General features: G+C 39.8%; 1 protein-coding gene across 1 annotated transcript in view; it reads left to right on the top strand.

Moving 5' to 3' along the window:
• Nucleotides 1-21,231, top strand: part of LOC113487157 (protein spinster homolog 3-like) — a 28,005-nt gene extending 6,774 nt beyond the window's left edge. The window contains exons 7-12 of the mRNA XM_026861579.1: nt 1,164-1,316; nt 4,424-4,613; nt 10,001-10,066; nt 17,606-17,704; nt 20,453-20,621; nt 21,121-21,231. Of these exons, the coding sequence (XP_026717380.1) occupies nt 1,164-1,316; nt 4,424-4,613; nt 10,001-10,066; nt 17,606-17,704; nt 20,453-20,620 (676 nt within the window). The 3' untranslated portion in view covers nt 20,621; nt 21,121-21,231. The remainder of the gene's footprint in view (nt 1-1,163; nt 1,317-4,423; nt 4,614-10,000; nt 10,067-17,605; nt 17,705-20,452; nt 20,622-21,120) is intronic.
• Nucleotides 21,232-22,932: the final 1,701 nt, after the last annotated feature.

Consider the following 22,932-nt stretch of genomic DNA (forward strand, 5'->3'; position numbering starts at 1 on the left):
CCGCGCCCGGGCCGCCTGACTCCGCCGCTGCTTGCCCGCCCTGGCAGGGCTTCCCGGGAAAGACAAGTCCCTCTTGCTTGCCCGAGACCTCCTCTGTCTGCGGAGTGTCCCTCCTGCAGAAGATCCAGCGTTTTCTAATTGACGGTTCGGTTTGTGTCCTGGCTGCATCCAGAACACCATGTGCGTTAGAGATCCAGGTTCCTGGATCACAATTTCTAGGCAGTGCAGTCTGAAGTGAATCAAAAATAAACCTTCCTAACGGCAAAGTTGCTTTACTCCAAAGTTGTTGCTCACAACCTCCAGCAATGTTGTAAAAACAGATTTTAACTTGCTTTTCCTTTAGCAGTTGATTTCCAAAGCATAAGGACATACTGCCAAAAAACAGGTGGTTCAGCTTTTATTCAAGAGCCCTTTATCTTTAGAAGATGAAAAATTACATTAATATCTTAACAAATCGTTTAGTCTGCTGGTCATCTGGTCATCTGCCGCACTTTTATTTAGTCTTAATATTTCATACCTCCCTATTGCCTTCAAAGGGAATTTTCTCCTAAACTATTAACTAGAAAGAGACCAGTCAAAAGTTAATTTACTCCTAGAATAGGTCAGGAGGGATGCAAGAATTGGACAGTTTCTTACAATGTCTCATTTTGTCTGAAAACTCTCTGTGCAGACTAAGAGTCCATTTTTACTTCCTCGGGTAGAGTTAAGGAGTGCTTCAGCCACTGCATCTTAACAGTTTGGAAGACCCAGATGTTACTCTCATTTATATTGGTTACACAAACAACTTAAAAACATCCTGAGGCTTGCACATAGAACACTTTCATTTAGCTACTAAGCCATTAAGTTCTTGCCTACTCTCTATTGTTGTTCTGCTATCAAAAATTTCACAGCAATTGTTTTAGCAGAAGTAAGTTGGCAATGAAATCTGCAAGAGATCAGGACTGGGATTTAGCATGAAATCAGTAGGTCTAATAGTAATTTACTGTTGAAGTTCGTAGATAAAGTCTCATCAAAATTAGTATCTTCAAGGGAGTGCATTTTGATTATGACTGAAAGAATTGTTTTATTATTGCTTGAAATCCTGGATATTGCAGGTAGGCTTCCCCTTTTTCCTCACAGCCCATTCTTTCTAGTATCTCACATTTCTTTCTTCTAACTTTCAGTTGGAGTTTTGTTTGGTCCTCACTGGGTCTGACTGCCATGGCCTTTGTTACTGGAGCCCTGGGAATGTGGATGCCACAGTTTCTTTACAGGGCTCAGATTGCCCAGGGCACTGTATCACCATGCCTCCAAAAATCAAGCAATTCATCTAACAGGTGAGGTGTGCACGACTGTGGAAACATTCTTGAAAACACTGCACAGTGCTAAGTCACAGCTTATTTCCAAAGGCAGCAGGTGGGATGTGACCTTGAACACTTCTCATGAAGGCAGTTGGGTGTGAATGTTAGAGTAGGTTGCTGCCAGGTATGCCGAGACACTCTTATTTGTTTGTTTATAGTCACTCGGTTAACTGGAAAGATGCTGCCAGCCCTATTTAAGTAAAGTGGAAAGAAGCAGTAACAGGAACACTTGCAGGGAAACAAGTAGCTTTAGAAAGGGACTTCAGTTGACAATTGACTGTTCACCCCAACCAACCTGAATACTCATTTAAGTATGTTTAGATCCTGTGTTTTGGTAACTGTCCTATTACCTTCTTGTTAGTCTGGTTTTAAAACTCCTGCTATGTTGGCCAGGTCATTGTTACTCCCAGCATAAGTCAAGCTCAATGAATTTGATCTAGTATCTTATTATTACATCAAAACAGGATAATTTGGTCTTTTGAGTATCTGTCAGCAGAGCTCTGCTTACAGAGGCTATCCAGACCAAGAAAGATTAATGAATAAGTATCATACGTTTGGTGGGCAAGGGGAATTTACAACAGGAGAGGACTTCAAAGTAATCATAACACAATTTTTTGGAGATCACTTTTCCCCAGCTAGGAAGAGAACTTTTTTTCCTTACAATGTGTTAACTGGAATAGAAAAATGTATTCCGTGTTCCTCTCGAGTCTTCATGACTGCCCTCAGTAACAGTGAGCACTGGGACACTTCTCTTCTGTGTACCAACTCCCTACCAGTGGCTTCCATAAAAGTGTCCCTACCTTTCTTCTGGAGGTATCCCAAATCTGGTTTCAGTCCCTGCCTTCATGATGGATTTCCAAGAACTAACTGCTTACTACTTTGTCTTTCCAGGCAAAGACAATTAAAGAGAAAAGCAGTAATCATACCTTGAGTGTGTCCTCTGCTAACTGGGTTCTTTTGCTTTTCTGCAATGGAATAACCGAGCCAACTCAAAAGTGGTTTCTGAGTTGTAGTGTAACTGGATAGACTGAATAGTCATCCACAAGTACTTCAGTGGGAAATACAACTGTCCTTCCATGGATGCCACCACTGGCACATTACTTAATAGCAAGTGATGTGGAGGAAGGGAGAGAACTCATGAGTCCTGCTCAGGGTAGGCAGAGAAGGCACACAGTTTAAATACTTCCTTTTTTAAGCTGAAGGTGTTAGCCTATGTTTTGTTTTCTAATCCACCTTCTGAATTATTATTCCACAGTAGGGTTGCTAGAGCAGACATGGTCTTCAGGGAAGTAAAATGGAGCACCTGATAGTTTAACCTCATGTACTGCTTCTTACAGGATGCTTTAAAAATAGCCTTGGCATAAGCTAGTGCCAGAAACAGCATAAGGTCAGTTTTAGACTGTTATTCCAGTGGGATGCAAAGAAACGTGATATAAACAACCATGTCAGACCTGTAGCTGATGGTGCTGGAAGAACTGAGCTGCACATTCCCAGACCTGCCCAGGGCTACTTTAAGGACGTTTTCCCCTCTGGCTGTTCAGCAGTTGCAGGCTTTGTTTAAGGATCAGGGCTGTGTCACTTAGACTCACTGGAAACACAAATTCAGATGGCACCACAGCTGACTCAGGTCTCAATCCTTTCAAGGTAGATAAATAGACAGTATGAAGTTTTTATTCAGTTCCTTGTGCAGACACTTTTGAACAGATCAGACAGATAATTGAGCATTCTCTGACCTTAAAAGATCCCAAAGGAGCCTTTCACCAGGACTAGACTTCTGTACTTTCTTACTCACTGTCCATTGAACTGTGCTTGGATTTAGTTCTGGCTGTTCCCTTTTCTTCCAGCTGTAAATTTATTTCAACTTCAGTTTACAACAGATGAATCTTCTAAACACAATTCCATGAATGCTTTGATCAACTAATGTCACTTTGGAACTTGCCTCTCCCAGACAAATCTTTAAAATATTCTCCCTACAGACAATCTGTGTTGTCACCATCCAGCAGTACTGAGTGATGGATCAGAGTCCCAAAGAACTTACAGGGAGAGTACAAATATGCTTAAAGTTTGTTATCTTGTATAGAAATACTTTTTTTTTTTTCCCATGTAGAAGTATTGAGTTCTTCCTAATCACCCAGAAATTAAAAAGTAGGTTCGCTGTAGTTTAAAGGAACAGATCATATCCTAGGTGGTTACTTTGCAGTCAGGGGAAGCTTAGGAAAATGTACAGAACTTACCATGCAGCACTCTGAAATATTTAGAAGCACTTGTGCTCCTCTCCTCCTTTGCCTCAGGAGATTTACAATGCATTAAACAATCAGTGGCATCACTAGTCTTGTAGCAAGAGACTTGCTTTGTCATTATGATCTCATTTGGGACAGAGAGGAAAGCATATACAGGAGTCCCCGTGGAAGCTGAATCTTCTAAGCTATTCAAACACATACTCTTAAAACATGAACTTGTCATTCCTGGAGAACACATTTGCAGACACACAATGCTGTGTGGCATTTGACATTCTGCATTCCGAAAAAATTAGATAGACCTCCCTCTTGTTAACTATTCAGTATTTCAACTCTTCTGGGAAGTGATAGATGTTTCCCATAGTCAGAGAAGTGACTCATCTCAGCTGTACTAACTAGAGGGCTGTAATTTAGATGTATAGAATTCCATGTGATAGGATATCTTCCAAGACAGCAGATTGTGATACATTATTCCATCTGTGTTTTAGGGATGACTGAGTAGATTGGTTCACAGGGTAACCAAGATGATTGTGTCTCCTCTACATCACTGGATGGCCAAGCCAGGTCATACTGAGAAGAGTCCTCTTTGAGCCTGAGTGCATAACACCTGCTCTGTAAATGGGAAAATACCTGCTCCACAGGATAGAGGCTCAGGTGCAGAGGCATAGCTTCAATTGAGGCTTGGGATTAAATCCATTTAGAGAGTGGGAGGGTCAGATCAATTGGAATAAAATTCAAGTCCCCCATTAAAGAGTCCTCTGAAACTAAAGGTATAAGCTAACACCATTTTTTTTTTCCACATTATGGTCTTACTATGCTCATCTAAATCCTTTGCTTTGTCACCAGCCTAATATTTGGAGGCATCACCATTGGGACAGGAATCTTGGGTGTCATTACTGGGGCAGAAGCTGCAAGAAGATTAAGGAAGATAAACAATAAAGCTGATCCTCTGATCTGTGCCACAAGCATGTTCATTTCTGCTCTGTGCCTGTACATAGCTCTGATGGTGGCCGAGAAAAACATCCTTTCCACATTTGTAAGTGCTGATCTGTCTATCATTAGCAAAATGTTTTCTGAGGTCCTGGGGAGACAGGGAAGGGGGAGGAGGAGGAAGCGGTGACTTTTGCAGAATTCTCTATTATCTTCTAGACCATTAAGAGGTTTCAGTGACTTGTGACAAGGTGGGCTTGTCAATAAGGACTGTGCATGTTGCTGTAATACTGCCTGCAGCTGTGCTCTGTCCTGTGAGAGCCATGTTGTGCATTATTTGGTTCAGGCACTCAGAACTTATAAATTGGGCCTCAGGACCTATACAATCCACCCACAGTAAAGAAGAGAATAGTAAACCTATGTAGTTAGCTGCAGGAAGCTAGAGTGTCCCTTATCCAAAAATGTAGTTAAAGGAAGTCTCAATCTTATGTTAATTTTTAATGCTATGTGACTAATTTGGTATTCTTACTTATTTTTGCTCTCTGAATACTTAAAGCTTGGTGTACTTGTGACTGTACAATATGCACAGTTCTTGCTAAGAATAATTTAGCCGTCGCCTTCAAAGCCCCAAACCACTCGCTGATCTTCAAAGTCAAGCTTTTGGCAATGCAAGCTGAAGTATAAATTGCTTAAATTCTGTTGTCAGTAAATGGTAAAACAGAAACTTACTAGGAACAATGAATAATTCCAAAAATTCCCTGTGAGAAGGAACTGAATGTAAACCTTATTTTAACTATAATCTGGTAAAGAGCTAGGGAAGGACTTCAATCTTTTTTTCTGTGACTTCATAGACACAATTACCATGATTAACATAAATAAGAGGATCCAAGTAAAGTTGATTACTGTAATCAACATTTCTCTGTAAAAGGGCAGTTTTGCAGATTTTTTGCTTCTAAGAGTAACACTTATTCAAAGATATTTTCCTTTTGGCTCCTCAGGAATGTGTATTCCTGTGGAAAAACACCTTTACATCAAGGGAAAAAACAAATGGATTTGCATGTCTGACTGTGTGTACACAAAGCAAAATGTGAAATTGAAGATTATTTTTAGATTCAAAAGTGGAGATCTGAGTTCCAAAAGAATTAGCCGTTTTCTTTTTCTGCCTCTCAGGTTCCCACATAGTCCTGCTCTGCGTATGTTCTTCAGTTCTTTTTTTGTCATTAAAGGTGGAGAGCAACAGTACCACTTGCCAGTCTGTGTTAGATGAGTGAATCAATGTATTGGTTTTGAATTACCAAAATACACCTTTTATTAGGACTGATAAAAAGGAATTTGTTTTAAAAGTTTCTCTCCTTGCAAACAGTATTCTGTTTTCTGATTTCAAGCGGTGTGTTATCTGGGAGGAAAGTCTGGACTGGGGTATGGATAACTGTGTTCCTTAAGTTTCTTCCCATGGGCAGACCAGTTGGTCTTTTAACCAAAGACTTTGCCATTTTGTCTTTTGTTTGATGTGTTAGATTCAGGTGTTCCAATGTGTAATGTCAACAGTGTGCAGTGGTAATAAATTGTACATAATCCAAACACCTGATTCTTCTAGTACTCTTACCACTACAGCTGCTTAACTACTGCTTCTCTGGCACCAGCCATGCCTCTCCTTGCTTTCTAAACAAGATCTGACATTAGTCATACTGGTGTGAGAATTGGAGTGGCGTGCCAGCTGGTGCATCTAATTTGAAGGTCCCACTGAAACAAATCTTCCATTTGTGTAGGACACTAGCAGGAAACTGGCTTTCCAGTCACTGTGTACTCAGGCACACTGATGTTAACAAACCTGTCTCTATCACTTCACAGTGCAGAAGCTACTGAAGCAAAAAAGCAGACTTGCATCAGCGTGCAATTATAGTGGCTTCTGTATGGTGCTTTCCATTGTCTTGGGTGGATAATAAAAGGGAACAAGACAGGTTTAATCAGTTATGGCCAAAGCTGGAAGAAGTCTTTCAAAGCACAAGAATTCTCAAGTTAACACGGAAATATGGCTGGACTTCCAAGGTTTCTGTTGGGGTAGGTGAACTGCAATGTAATGAGATTTCTCTTTCTGGACACCCAGTTCTTGATTTCAAAGACTACCTTTGAAAAGACAAGAGAAAAATTACCTGGCTTTGTTATCTCAGAGGAGGCTCTGTCTAAATCTGTTCCTGTCTCCAAAACAAAATGAAATATGTGTGCTCTCTGCAGTGCAGCAGATGCTTTGGAAAGTCATGACTAGGAACCTTGGACAATAGTTGCTGTTGCAGTAATATAGATTTAAGCAGACTTATCTTTGATGGTAATGCAGTATCAGGATGCTGTCTTGACCTGCAGCTTGCCTTTGAAGTAGGTATTCTGCAGCTATTGTCTACAATACACCTGCCTGGTGTGGTTCTTTTTGAAAAGACAGAAATTATTGCTCACTTATGGTCCAGCCATACTGATTCCCTGTTTTGTTGTTGAGGCATGTGACTCTTTAAAATCAGAATGTGTGCTTGGCACTGACATTGATTACAATCTAATTTTCTTCATATTAGCTTAGGTGTGAATGTAAACAGTCATCTACAAAGCAAAATCCCCTTAAATTTTGGGACATTATTCTGGTTGTATCCTTTGGAGATCAACTTTAAGTGTTTGTTTAAAAAGTTGGGGATCCTGGAGAAGGTGACAGCAATAAAATACAATGGTTCATGCTTTTCTAGGTATGCTTAGCAGATTAGAATAGACATGCTACAAACATGATTGGACAAATTTAATGGAAACACTTTCTGTACTAATTTAAAATAAGAACTTGACACAGTATGAGGAATATTGAGAGATGGTAGGAACAGAAGTATACACTTTAAATAGAGCATTGCTCTGTTGTTTTCCTGCCATCCTCAACCCTTCTCCCTAACCAAGTACAGTACTTCCAGGATGTCTCCACCTCTTTTGAAGAAAAGAACATAAAACTCACTTCTCTTCATTGATTACAGGGTTTTTATGCAGTTGGATGTCTTAGTATGCCAGCTATTCAACCATATTGCATTTATTCTGCATGAGAAGTATAAAATTGATATTGGTTGCAGACAGAATACCTCGATAAAATCTGTAGAATGTTTTATTATCTTCCAAAGCTGTCTGGGTTAAATTTTTCTGGTGACCCTACAATTGCAATCCACACAAGATCTTAGGATAGAAAAGAAAAGCTAACAAAGTTGTGTCTTTAATGTTAACACAATTATGTATGAAATAATTATTCTCTGAAGTATGAAGCCTTAACCACTAAATATAACGTTTTCTTATCATGGATAATTTTTCATTAATTCCTATTCCTTTGGTATCTAGGTTTAGAGTATAACTTATTTCCTAAAGATGAATTTAGCTTTCTTTTCTTGCACTAGGCATGACATGCTCTTGTTCTTAGGGGCTTGTAAAGACTAAATAACTTGGGAAAAGCATGAAGAGAAAGGAGAACTGGAAACAACACTTTAAAAGTGCTGAACATCACAAGATTCCTATAAAGGAGAACATTTGATGTATAAAGGCAGGTAGTCATCTACTCCACTGATGGTATCTAGGAACAGTTTGGAAGTCTGCAGAACCTCCTAACTGTTGGATTTGCATCTTGTCATATGTAAAATATCACCCAGGATTTAAATAAATCCCTTTGTTCTTTTTCTCCTTTGTGTTTCACTTTAGCATACACTATCTTTTGCTAGCTATGGCACAACTGACAGAATTTACATAAGTTCATGCCATTGTCACTGTATAGCAGGACTCAACTGCACTTCTGCATTTTTCTATAATTCCTCTGTGAGTACTACTTTGACCACTTCACAGGCTGCAGTTCTAAGTTAAGTAATAGCACATTTAATGTTTATTTGTATGGAATCAAGGGGCAAAAAGAAAGGAAGATCTTTTATGAATTTGGATCTTCCAAGAGAGTTCAGAGAGTATTATCTTGAAATAAGATGATAAAGGGCTAATCTTCTCTGGTGGCTGCAAGATTTGACATTGGTAGTCCTTATTGCCAGGTGGCTTGGCAAAAAACTGAACTGTGTGATATTGCTACCCATGTTAATGAACACATTCCAATTTGTGTTTGGCCCAAAGTTCTCTAATAAAATGTGTGTCACTTGCTTTCCAGCTAAGACTGTCATTCAGCATGGTTTTTGTAGTCTATAGGCTATTATTGCAACAGTCATGAACCTGGAGAAGAATGGTTGCATTCTGTCTCTTGCCAGGGCAAGGTCTGCCAAGGTTGTATCAGTGGAAAGACTTTGCTAGTGGGATGCATAAATCCACGAGCTAAGACATAGTCAAGGATTATGTGAATCAGGTGATATTTGTTATAAACTTTAAAGAAAAATAGTTATGTATGGAGATACAGCTGCAAATTAGAAAACCTATATAAAGCATTTTGAAGGAAAAGATGTTTGGAGAAAGGTCTAAATATCTCTGTACTTCAAGGACCTTTTTTTCCAGACTGGTTTGGAGAGGAAAAGACATGGACAGTACAAGTAAGAAACACAGAGGAGGGAGGGGTATTATAGGAAGATGTTTAATAGGTCTGGTTCTTCATAGGAGAATGTAAGCTACCCTCTGAAAACATCTGAGAGTTTGCCACTCTGCTTTTCTTAGGACTACATTTTCATCAACCAGATGCAACATCTTGACCAAGACCTTACTGAATAAGATGCTGGCATCTGTTGTTGTATTGGATTTTATTTCCTAGGTGCCATCTGACTTTGTTACCTGTGTCACTAAATAGATTCTGCCTTCTAGAATGGCTCCAGCTTAATAATGTAATTTTTAATGCTTTCCTCAAGTATCAATTAGTTTGTGCAGCCTGCTCAAATCTATGTCCAGGGGTAGCTGAAAGAGTTAATCTTCTCTAAGACCACAGGTGTAAGAACTGTTGGGGGCCCTTCCCCTTTTCCTGATGGCTGAGGCTCCATCTGTGATGAATTAGGGAATTCCCACAGGGCCCCAAGGCTTTGAGGCTGCCTGTCTCTTGGAGTCCATTTCATTTTGGAAGTTGTGTCTCTGGAGGAGTCTTTAAGAGTACTTGCACTGGTACAGAGGTGTTCTATTTGTTTCAGTTGGAAACCTGAGCAAAGGGAGATCTTTGAGCAGTTTTTAAACCTGTGTTGAGTGTTTCTCTTTACAAGTTCCTGCTTTCCTCCTCCTGGGTTCAGCAGTTCATTAATGTTTATTTGGGAGGGTGGTGTATGTTTCCTATTTTGGCTCTTCTGCTGAAGATCTGTGACAAAAAACAACCCACATACCTGCTGTGCTTCCTTTTCCCCTTTTTAAGATGAAGTTATCATTTGTAAACATAGACAGAGATGCTTCGTTTGTAAGTAGGTGGGTATGTACAACAACATCAGTAAGCATAGTCAGTGAGCCTGCCTTCATCTTCACAATAAAGAAGGTCAGTGCAGGGTGTATAGTCACTGCTTTCTTCTTTTTTTCTTTTTTTAGATTTTTATTGCATTTGGAGAATTGTTTCTATCTGTAAACTGGGCTGTTGTGACAGACATACTGTTGGTAAGTGCTTGTGAAACTATTCCCTTAAACTGAGTTTTTCATCTTTCCTCAACATATATTGTTCATAAGCATGCATCTTGGTGGCCAGAAAGACCTCCACCTCCTAGGAAGAGTAGAATGAACTCCTGCTAAGGATATATATTGTTACCCTGCTAATGTTAGGGCTGCAATCACGTGCCACAGCGTACTGCTGTGCAAAGGTGCCAGTAACAACACGGGTGTGGTAGTGCAGTAGTCTGAGCTCCTTGTAAGCCCAGAAGGGAGCTGCGCTGATTTGGATGAACGTGAGCGGAACTATCTAGTGCTTCCTGTACCTACACTAGTTTGGATTTTTTGTACATCTGTGTGTTGTTGGATGTCTGCCGGAACATGGTCTGCACCAGGGAGGATCACTTTCTGTCTATAATCAGAGATTTTCTATTTGTGCTCCAAAAGATTGAAAAGATGATCCAAATGAGGGAAAGTCAATATTCTGTAAACTAAAGTTAGTGAATCTGTTACAGTTCATCATTCTGTGAACTATTAGCAAGTTCCTATATTCCAGAATACAGTGCAGATAAATTCCAGCACTTGCAAGTCAAATTCATAAGTGGTGCTACACTGCCAAAGCATTAGGCAAGGAGCAACACTTATGAGACGCTTGGAGATTGCAGGACTGACACCACAAGCCTAACGAATAGCAGTGCATTATTTAATTTGAATTCTGCCATCAGTAACTTTCCTTAAAAAGTAGTGATGTGAAAAGCACACATCTTGTGGCACAGTTAGTCTAGGTATCAACAAACAGCTATTAATTTATTATTGCCAAGGCTTTTAGGGTTAGTAATTTTTAATGTACTCGAGTTTTTACTCAACGGAAAAAATTAAGAACCTTTGGTTTATGCTGTAGCTCCATAGTCACTAATCAGTGTCTGTGTAAAACATGGGACAGATACTGTTGTTACTATCACTGAATTACACAGATCACTAGTCTTATGAAGTAGCTTGTGTGATTTTTTTTTATTAAATCCATAGTATGAACAACCTGAATATCAGTCAAATAAGCAAGGAAATGGTCTACCTTGTTCATATCTAGGAATCAGACTGCAGAAAGCTGATTTAAGTACCAAACCCAGAGCTATTAAAATGATTGACAATCCTTGTGTTTCTACCATGGGCATAAGACAAAGCATTTAAATTAATTTTTCTACAAAGAGAATTGTGTCACAAATGAGACCCAGACTCTCTGCTTTGGAGAGTCTTGTTCTGTGTGATCACTGTGTTGCAGAACAGTGGGTGTGACTGTAACCCAAACATCTCAAGCAGGATGCTACCTGAGAGACAGAGATTGTTGGGACAAGCATGGTATGGGCAAAATTCTGATGCAGTTGGTACTGATAGAAGGTGAGTAGGGAAACTGTGTAAAGCCATCAGGACAAGTGAGAGAAGACACAAAGGTCAGGGCAAAGCAGAACAGAAATTTCTGACTATTTCCCACCCTCAGGCTAATGATGGAAAACCAGTAGCTGAAGAGATCCTAAGCAAGAGACATGTGAGCATTTTCTGTTTTATATAATAGTTTTTCATTCCAAGGGAGCTCAAACCTATTTGCCAATTGCTACTGCAAACTCTACTGTCATAATAAATCTTTCATATAAGAACCACAGTGAATGCATTAATATGTAGCAGAATATGCACTGATGCACAATAACATGTCATAAGAGTTTAGGACAGTGAAGAAGACTTGCAGCCTGTAGCTCATGTGGAACACAGTCGCTTACAAGGCTGTCATCATTGCTTGCTGCCACAGGAACTGAAAAATCTACAACTGAGGTTGCTGTCACTATGGTCTTACTCAGATGGACAACTTGCTTGGTATTCTTAACAACTAACAAGCAGTAGAAAAGCAGATCAGAGATAAAAGTATCTCTATTGCAGTCTTCCACGTGAAAGTATATAGCCAAATGCTGAGCACCGTCTAGTGACAAAAGGGACTAGCTGTGAAGCACTACAGAACACCCCCTCCACTGACTTGACCTTGTCTTGTTGACATGAGCCTGTTTATCCTCACACTTCATAGCTGAAGAACCTTTCTTTACGTTATGATTGAGATGAAAGAATGAAACAACTTATATTTCATGGTTCTTCAACAAAACACTGCTGATATCGGCTGTTGTGTTATGCTCTCAGGATACTCTTTCATGATGCTGCTTTCTACATGTCAGTTTTCTGCACTCTGGAATAGTAATTAAAAAAAAAATGCAGTTGGCATTAGTGAATTGGTTGTCTGCTTAAAACCTCATCCAGCAGCAAGAGGGTTTTGTTTCTTCTTTGACTCTCAAAGAATGGTCAGAAATAATTATCCTATGAGAAAAGAGCTGTAGCCTTGAAGCAGTGAACAGGTGCAGAGAAACTATCACAGGTTCAAAATGAAATTTTTTATTAGCTTCTATTTCAATTTATTTTGAAATCACTGGGGTTTTGCAACAGAACCAAGTACTATTACAATTAGAATTATTTTTTCATCAGTTGAGGCACCATTGACGGATTCTTTAAAAGTTTCTCAATTTGCTTTTCTTTGAACTCCTACATCTGCATTTTAATTCTCTGTCATTGTTAAAGAGGAAGGCGACATCACTGAGTTAGATACTGTTGATATACAATGGGGAAACTAAGGCAGGTGATTATTGTCAGCTTTTCCTTCAGTTCCTTTCTGAATCCAGACTGCAAAATCTGCAAACTGCTGCACTTCCATTCAGTGCAGTCACTCGGGTCTCAGCTTGCTTGGGAAATGCTGCATCATATTGCAGCCTGCAGGAAGTCTTGTTGGGAGTGTCATTGCCATATCCTGGATTCATGTAAACCCAGAGGTGAAGCTCTTGTCTCCCGAGTGACTGATACCCCTTATTTGTATTTATTTTAGAATCTTTCAGTTTAAGGTACAAGCAATATTGCATCAGTTGGCAACAGGTGGGAAGGTGAAAAGTTTGGCAGAGCAGAGCTCTGTAGTGGTGTGTTCCCCCTGAGAGCAGACACTCGGTGTATAACTGTGAATGTGCTTTGGGCTGGATCTGTTGAATTCTAAACGTTACTAATTGTCTTATCACAAAAATGATGGAATTCAGCTGAATTTGTGGATGTCTGCTCATTCAGCGGCAATCTTATTTGGGAGTTGTGTTTCATCCTGCTGAAAATCCATGGGTTCAGTGTATTACTGCTATTACATTGACTGAAGGGTGCCATAGATAACGACAGTAATTTCTCTTTTTGCGTTCTTTCCTGTGTGAACTGGTAGAATTTCTGATAATGTGGCTGGATTTGCTAATGCATTTTCTTATTTTGCCATTAAAATGATGTTTCTTTCTTCCCACATGACACTACTAGCCAGACAATGTAGCTAGAAATTCATTTATCCTGCGACCTGTGGAGCTGAAGACAAAGGAAGATGCTGACTGAATGATAAGGACTTTCTTCCTTTGTGGCTAATACATCAAGATGCATTGCATGTAGCAACCTTTGTGCCTCTTATTCAGCTGTAAACATGAAGGTATCTACTGTACAACTACAGTCATAATGTGCAAGTGGAGAAGTGCTGTAGCTGCTCTGCTTGCAATACACTGGCTCACTGGGAAGCTGTACATGGAGTGTCCCTTATGAAATATGTTTGCCATCTGTGAGGTCATGGGACTCTGTCTTTTAGTTTTTTGGCAGCTAATAGTGTAGGAGATGCTGGAACTGGAAGCTAATATGGGTTTTGGGAAGGCCACCAACATGTCCCTGTCTTTGTTTGGAAGTGCCCTGGGAGGTATAAGAGCGTTCACTAGCCTGTCTGTTCCATCTGCTTATTTAGCTGACAACTCTGTCACAGTCTGCAGGAGGATCTCTAAAACCTCCAGAGACAGCGTGACAGGGTTTGCAAACTATATCTGTTTGGTGCATCCTGCTTATTTGTCAAGGCTTCTGGACTGGGATCTCCTAGGAGATGACAGTGTATAGGATGTCATCCGCATTGCTGACATGGTGTGGGTAATTGGGCAGTCACTGTGGACAGGCAGGATGCTATGGCTATTTCATAGTCCCTGTGTGTGGGAGTGTTTGGTTTCTTCTTTTTCTGCAGTGGCTTGAGCTCTTGCATATGGTTTCCATTGTGCAGAAGAACCTGAATAATAGCACAGGCAGAGTCTGTATGAGCCTCACAACTCCAGGAAATGTCCTATCCTTCTCTTCCATTTTTCTTGTTACAGCTTTGTTCCATGTGTCTCTTGTAGTTATAAATATGAGATATTAAATACATGTGGTATGGAAGTAGTGCAGGGCACTGAGAGAGCAAAAGTGCATTTATCTTTCCTCATGCCTGCAGTGCGCACAATATATTAAGTGCATAACAATATTTGATTTGTATTTCTCAAACACAGCCTGTCATTATCAAGAAAAGAAAAGAAATCTGAGTCTAGTACAGATGACATGATATCCTTAGAGAGCCAAGAGCTGTCAGTCTCCAGTCTGGTACAGTCTGTCATAGCAAGGTCTACTTCCCAAGCTCAGAGTTTTCTACTGTAGTCTCCTTATCTCTTTTGCTGTGCAAGAACCGGTTCCTAAAGTGCAGCTGCTCAACTGGTACTCCAGGCAGGTTCTGAGAGAAAACAGAACTTGGGTAGACTGAGCGCCCTCAGGCTAGGCCAAAGTGTGCCGTGAACACAGTGAGGAGGAGCTGTTGGACTGTTCCTTCATCTCATGGATGACAAGGATTTCAGCTTCCAGATCAGCCAGTCTCACATGACTGTTCTTAGGCTGGCAGGGGTCTGGATGCAGCATGACAGCAACAGGACATTAAAAGGCTTTTCTGTAACTCCGAAGAGATCTCCAAGACATCCCTGTTTTAATATTTATTACTGTTGAAGCACTCTTATCAAAATTTTCCTAATGAAAAATAAATGTTCCATCCATGGTTAGAAACATCTACTTTGGAGACACTAGGAATGGAAAGGGATACAAGCTAGCTTTATGTGTACAAAGTAAGGAAGGAGGTTGTGTCTTTTAATAAAACCACATTGTATAGAGTACTCTTACTAGGTGCAAAGATGCTGGTTTAAGATATTGAGTGATTTGTGTATCCAAGTTTGTGGCCATTTCTGGCTAAGAGGGGCACTGCCAGTGTGGACTGGTTTTCTAATGAAACTGGTTGCAATATGGGGTAAGCAGGACCAAAAGGCTCCCACTGAATGGAATTAATTATGTGAGCTCTTGAGAAACTCCCTCTCTGAACATAGGAAATTTGGCTGTAGGAAAAAGGACATCACTGCTGTGTTTCTGGCATGCCAGCAGGGTGTAAGGCATGTTATTGCTTGGAAAACCCTGGCTACAAGAAGGGTTTACTAGGCAGAGATAAAAGGACATAGCCAAGTTGGCTATAATTTTTGCTAATTGTGTTGGGGAAATCTGTCTGTTTTCTTTCTCATTTTAGATCAAATGCTCTGTTAAATCTAAATGGGATTCATAGCCTCACTTCCTAAGGAAACAAGACTTACTACAGTCTATGTCTGCTTTCTCTTTTAAGTTTTGAAACCGTGGATTTCAACCAAGTTTGTTAAAGAGTTTGAGACCTTTGGGAAGACCTGAGTTCATACAAGCCTTGTGAAAACTGGTGACCTTGCTGGGAAAAATGATCCAGATTGGCACCCCCCAGAAGAGCTTCATTTTAGGGAAAGACTCTGCAGCACATACATCTTGTCAAACATGAGAGAAAATGGTAGAAGGATGTTTGTGAGAGAGAGAGAGAGAGAGAGAGAGAGACATACAGCATGAAAACCATAGCAATGGAAAAAGCTTGGCATGATACTTACAAGATGTAAATCATGATTACTCTATGAATTTATCAAAATAACATTTTTAGGTGTTTTCAATCTATATGTGGCCCAGTCTTCATACCAAGAATGTATGTCATGCAGCTCCTGCAGATGGAGGCTGCAAGAAGGGAAGGAATGCAGTGCTACAGCATCCTCCGTCAAACCACCCCGAATGCAAACCATTACAGTAATACAGCTTATTGTCCTTCCTGTTTCTGCATCCATGCTATGGCTTTGAACTTTCAAGTTAATTTAAAATGCTGTAACTTATTGGTATTTATAGATCCTGACTGCATAGGGCACTTAAGTATTTTTTGCTCTGATTCTCACAAGAGTAATAAACCTTGGTGTCTTGGACTCACCTGCCTGTTTTAATGTCCATTAATGCAGTTCCACTCACCCTAAAGATGTGGCATTAACGTTGCTACTGTGATATATAGCTACATCTTAGTGGTAGGTAAATATTTTTTTCTCTAATATTCTGAGGCCTCTTTAAACACAAAGAACGATAATAAAACTCTAAAATGTGAGAGCAGGATCTTTTTTTCTTTTAAACCTAACTTGCCCTGTGTCAGTGTTTCCTTGAAGGTGGCTCCAGAGCCACAATATAGGTTGTAAGCCTCGAGTTTGTCTCTTGGTAAAACACCAGTCACCCTATTAATTAGTGCTTGAGACACCCTAATGATGTTCAGATCAGTTTCCCAAAAAATCAGATTGGGGAATAGAGGACTGGGAGAATATTAAGCATTTTGTCTCTGATACAAGCAAATGGTTGGAAAACAAAGCTATGAAGGTTTAAAATTGCTCCTGTCTCATTCTGCTTGTGAATGCTTTTTGTGTAAATGTATTCTTGAAAGAGAGAAACACAAATTATATAGAATCATTCTGTACTTCTTCAGGCACAGTCGATCTTTAGTGACACAGACATAAAGCCCTTATTACCCCATAATTACTACATTTCATTTTAAAAAATAGTTCTAATCTGTGCAATGCTTTGCTGTGTTCTGGATGTGCACCACATCTTCTCCAGCTTGTTATTTAAAGTGTGTGCACTCAAAAGCACAATCATTTTGAGGTGATGTTACTAGAGTAGCAATATCTCAGGTGCTATCTGGTTATAAGCAGCAAACTTCTGCCATCAAAGCTGTCATCAAAGCACCATCAGGCACCTTCTGGTCTGACAGGTTGGGTCTCCTCCCTGTCTTCATGTGGTCTGAAAGGTCTCAGCAGACATCCTTTAAAGCCATGGCAGATATTTCAAATTCCAGGTACCCCAGTTTCTCCTCAGACCATGCCTGCTGACAGTGTCACAAGAGATTCTTCTCAGAGGCTGTCAGTGCTGCATCTCCTTATTGGTAAATGAGTATGACTGCAAGGGTTACTGGCTGGAGGTTTCTGCTAGTTGCATGGCCAAGTGAATCTGTACAAGCTGCTGTGAGTCTACAAATGGAGGCAGAAAAGTCTTTTTTTTTTTCTACTCCATTGTCACCCCCCCTTGTGTGTTGCTTTCTTGAATGTTTTTTTCCTCAACAAAACATCCAATGTACTCTTTTGCTTGGAATAACTTCTGTCTCCAAACTTATAGCCAGTGTTTGCATATGAAATAAATAAAAATGAATATATTAATCTCTCTAGGCTGTTATATCAGTGGCTGTCCATTCATGACATTCACTCTGTTAATATTCATTCTCTTGTGGGTTGTGTTTTGTTTCAGTATGTTGTGACACCAAGACGACAGTCTACAGCTATTGCCCTGCAGATTTTGGTGAGCCATCTGCTGGGAGATGCAGGCAGCCCGTATCTCATTGGGACTGTAAGTGAATCTTCTGCTTATTGGGCTTTCCTTAGGGCAAAGCTTTTAGAAACTAAAAGACACTCACAGAATTGTAGGCACTTCCTGGTCCAAAACTAGAAAGTATTCAAATTGGTGTCCTTGATACTAGAATATAGACATTTTTCTAACCATTTTTACTTGCATGAAACTTCTGATCCTGTGACACTGCAGGTACGTAAAATATAATCCTACACCTTTAGGTGTGAGTAGTTCCATGCAGTGTGTATAAATTTATTTTGATTCTGAATTTGCAAACTCATAGATTTTTGAAGGCATACATTTTTCCAAAGATTGTGTTATGGGTATTGTACTTGGATTTAAGCCCTTTCTGCTAAGTTTGTGAGGAGTTTCATGGAAGTTAATCAAATACCATAAAACCTAAACTCCTAGTTCAGATCTTGAGGATTGGAATCTTGCAATTAGTCAATGGTCTCTTGAAAATCAGAACAAGAGTGACTGCAGTGGTTGCCTTTGATACTACTTGGCATTTAAAGCTCTGGTTTCAAATTACCTTAACCTTGGATTCTCATATTGCTTGAGACCTGGTTTCTCTACCCTTCCTACATTTACTTAATATTAGGTGCTTCTGGACAGAGCAGCCTAGTACTCTTCTCCTTGCTGTTCTTTTGTCTTATTTCCAGTGGATGATATGTGTCAGCACTGTTTCCTTCCTTTATTTTTTTTAATTTAAGACACAGTAATTCTGCACACAGTAGCTAAACAATCACCCACTTTGATTTTTCTGCTTTACATGGGAGAGTGAGTTGTTGTCATTTTAAAGTTTTTTTAATATGGAAGTTTATTTTAAGATGTTCACCTCAGGAATATCTGTTCTTTCTTTGTCACATGTTAACAGTGTCAGGGTTAGACAGGGCCATACAGAAATGCCCGTGAGCTGTGCCTGCATGCACAGCTGTTGCTGGTCCAGCCAGACAGGAGATCCTCCTTATTCTGGGTGAAAAGCAGTCTCAGCTGTGTCATGTTTCTGGCAGAGAAGACAGCCTGCTCTCACTGAGAGATTCCTCCTGCTGGATCTCTTTTTTGGCAAGTGAAGAGACCACTTTGCTCATTGGTGTGTATTATGAAACTCTTGCCCTCTCACTGATTTGGCTGTATGGATGGGGGAACATAATAACCACCATCCCCGTGCCATGAAAAATGATATGCAGAAATGGAAGGTATCTTAAAAGCTGAAATATGCCTAGTGCATTCTTCCTTTGACTACTCTATTGACTTATGCTTCCTGACCGAAAGACTAAAATGTCTGTAGCTCTTACCCACTGTTCTTTGCCACCTTTGAGTCACAGGCAGAACTGAGGCTTCCTGCTGGATGTGGCTGCATCCTGCTAGTAACTGTGTGCAGAATACTTCTTACGCAGTACCTTGCATGCAGTTGCCCTAAATAGCAGCTAATTGAAAAGTGTGAAGACAAAAAAAGCTTATCCAGATGAGATTAACCTCAGGTAACCTTGCTACTTTTCAGAGAACAGAGACAATAAATCCAGGAATAGAACTACTGCATGTCCAAGTGGGGTCCTATGCTAAGACCGCAACATTGTCTTCTGGAATGCTTCTGTGAACCAATACACCAATGCTGCCCACGTCTGCTGTTGATTAAACACCAAATCTTCTGCATTCATGTCTTGCTATTGTTTACTAACCTGCTTCAGCTAATCCTTTATCTTAAAAACTGGCTGGAGACTCAGGGAGCAGTCTCTTTCAGTCTGTTTTTCCTCCCTCTGCGCTCCAGAGATTTTCTTACTAAGCATTTAAAAATTAAAGGCACTAGGTTTGTATTTTGACCATTATGCTTGCTGTAGTCCCTAGGTGACCATTTAAAGTTGATCTTGCTCTTATCTGCTTAAACTGTCATAAATAATCATACTAAATCCAGCAAAGATTGAAGAGTCTTGTCTTTATGTATTTCAAGTCACAGCATATTCTAACCATCAAGAACAAAAGAGGGAATAAAAATGACTGCATTTGACATTCATCTTTTTGTTTATGCTAAGAAGAGATTTTAAATTCCTGGGTTGTATTGAATCTTAGTGAATTTCTTTAAATACAGCTTTTCTTTCTGTCCACAAAAATAAAATTCATGTGTATCATTTATAGCTTTTACAACCTTGTCCTTCAGCCAGTGCAAAAAGCAGCTGCCTGATATCTTCTTCCCAGTTCCTCATAATGTCACTCCATGATTCTTCAAATGCTTTTGGCTCAAAAGTAGACTCCACTCCTGTCTCTAATTTCCAGCTCTTCCTTTTTAATGAGTGTTGCTGCTTGTGCCTTGTGAATTGATACTAGCCCCCTCTTTCTATCAATTTGATGCTGATTAGGGAGGTATAAAGTTATGGAATAACACCAAGAAATTATAAAGATCATTGCCAAATGTCTGTCCTGTGCTAACTATCTGGAGATGAGCTAGAAAATGGTAAAATGAGCTAATGCTTACCAAACATTATAAACATTGGTTGCAGTATTTCCTTACCTTGTGACTGGAGGCACTGAAAGTATAAAAGAACATGAGATACCTTGACCAAATGGAAGCTGGACAGCAGTGACGTGCAGGTGTACTGTGTACTGGGTTTGACAAACTTTGGTAGCAAGCTTTCCTCCCTGTCTGCCTGGTTTCATTCTTTTCAAGGACCACACTGTCAACAGTCTGTTTAAACCAAGAGAGGAGGATGATGCTGTCCCAGATTAATGACAGTCTTGTTCACTCCCTAGATCTCCAATGCTATCCAGGCCAAGAACACTTGCTCATTCCAGTGGAGTTTCTGGAGCCTGCAGTACAGCTTTGTAGTGTGCGCTTTTGTTGGTGTCTTTGGAGGAGGTTTTTTCCTCCTGACGTCTTTCTATATTGAGGAAGATCGTAAAGAAGCGGAGAGACTTTGAGGTTTGTATATGTCTTTATAATTTTTAAACATGTATCTGATTGCTTTTCTGTTTTTATACTGGCCATGATATTGGCTCTGTAAAGTTAAAACACAAATGTCTGCATTATGTTAATACCGCATGAGTTTCTGTGAAGGCAAAATCCCAGCAAAATCTCAGATTAAACAAACCTCCCATATTTAGCAAAATAGACTGCAGAACACTCAAGAATCAGGGAAGTGCTACGAGTGACACCTTCAAAATGCTGCAGTATATGGAGGTAATAAAACAGCTTTACTGTAATGCACCATTACAGACTTCATGGAAGGGAAGGTGGTTCTTTTTCTACTCTGGTCTTTCTGAGCCCAGTAGAACCAGTCCTAGCTCTCTGTAATAATTCTTCCTCTTCTCTGAAAGAAGTCATATTCAAAGTGTAAAAGACTTAAAGAAAACCTGTTGAATTGGACAGAACATTGTCCTCAATCCCGGAGATTCTTACAACTTCCTTCTTGGTTTTCTAGGTACCAGAAATGAACGCTGTCTTTCAAGTGAAGATTAACTCTGGGGCAAGATTTGCAAAGAAGAAAATAATATCCTCCCCTTTTTCTTTCCTTTTTGCTTAATGAGATACAGCTAGAGAAAAGGCCAGATAACAATTCCTCCATATGGCCGAAAATCCTGCATACTGACTTTTTTGGATGCTTTTGACCGTGAGTCAAGAATTTCTACTGCATTGGCATATGGCAACCCTCCCCCATCTGCAAAACAGGCATGAGTATTCTGTGGAGCTGGGGAGCTCCAGAAGGCAGTGTATAGAGCTGTCACAGGCACAACTGCTAACCTAAACAAGACAGTAGCGTTTAAGGCAGAATGTCTTGTGGAGATTAGGAAGGGAGGCCTATGAATTCTCAGCAGGATAAGATTTGCCTATAGAATCTGGAAAATGTAGATAGTACAAAAAGTGCTTTCAGTTGTCTGAAGTGACCAGTAGAAGCAGAAACTATCAAAGTCAGTGTCAGATTCAAAAGTGGAGGGTTGTGATAATTTTATGTGTAGTATGTTAATAGCCTCTTTCTAATCCTTTGAGGCTGTATCCTCAGGCCTTGAGTATCTCCCCTCATAAGTATACAGTAGTAGTTGCAAAACCACTTAAATATAACTATCCATGTGAGCTCTTATCTCTGAAGTGCATAAGACTTTGGATGTGGTATGTATTGTCATAATACCATGCCAGGTGCCAAACAGGACATGATTAGTAGCCAACTTTCATTATTTGACGTGGTATAGTTCCCAGCAGTACCTTAAAGCCAAAGCCCAAGGAAGATATTAGCAAGTGAATTGTGAAGTATTATGAATCTTGACTGATTCTCCCAGGAAATCATAAGGATCATGAAGCACAATATTCCTGTAATGACTGCGAATATCTAATGTCATTATAAATAGCATAATTCAGCAACTGCAGGGTTTTGTTCCTCCCCCTCTTTCCCTCATGTTTAAAAAATCTGTTCTGAAACCTGTCTTAAACCCAGGTAGTGAAATTTGGCCAGAGCTTATGCCATTATGGGAAATAAACTTTTTTGTGATACTCAGTAAGAGCATAATAATTGTCTTTAAAATAAAAGTCATTATTCTGAAGGACTGAGCACATTTTTCTGGTTGTAAAAAATAGGCAAAGCCATTATGTCACTGACTTTTTGGAAATTCATGTGCCAGAGAACCTGTGTCCAACAAGGGATTTTTTCTATTGGGTATGGATGCATCAGCTTGTAGAGGTCCCAAGGGCTCATCTTAACATTTTCAGGTTATATTTTAAGCTACCTGGTAGCAGTGTTTGAATTAAAACCTCTTGCTTATATTCAGCAGACCTGATGAAATTTGTAGCATTTGTCTTCCAGCTGGAGGGAGAACCATTCACTTTGCACCAATGCCTCAGTGTAGGATGAAATTGAGAGGTCTAGAAAGATTCTTTAAGGCCTTCTCAACTCACTGCACACTTGAGGTTGGACTTGCAAAATCTTGAGATTTCATCTGGTACACTGTTACTGTACCACATGTGCCCTTTGACGATATCCACATGGCTCTGGCAAACAGCTACTTTGTCAAAAAGTTAAATTCTGAGGTGAGGTGAAATTCACCCATGCAATATATTGTACAGCAGTACCTTCACTAGATACTATTTAATGTTACATCACTTTATGCCCAGAAACTGATAGAAGTTTTCTGTGACAAGTACACATCAGTATTTGAGGCTATAAAATTATTTTGACTTTGTTTAATTCTGTGATGTTTGCTGGTGACAGCAGTGCCAGATCTTTCCTTAGTATTTTATCAGA

This window comes from Athene cunicularia (assembly GCF_003259725.1).
Source record: "Athene cunicularia isolate RWA chromosome 19 unlocalized genomic scaffold, athCun1 chr19_part1, whole genome shotgun sequence".
Taxonomy (NCBI): Eukaryota; Metazoa; Chordata; class Aves; order Strigiformes; family Strigidae; genus Athene; species Athene cunicularia.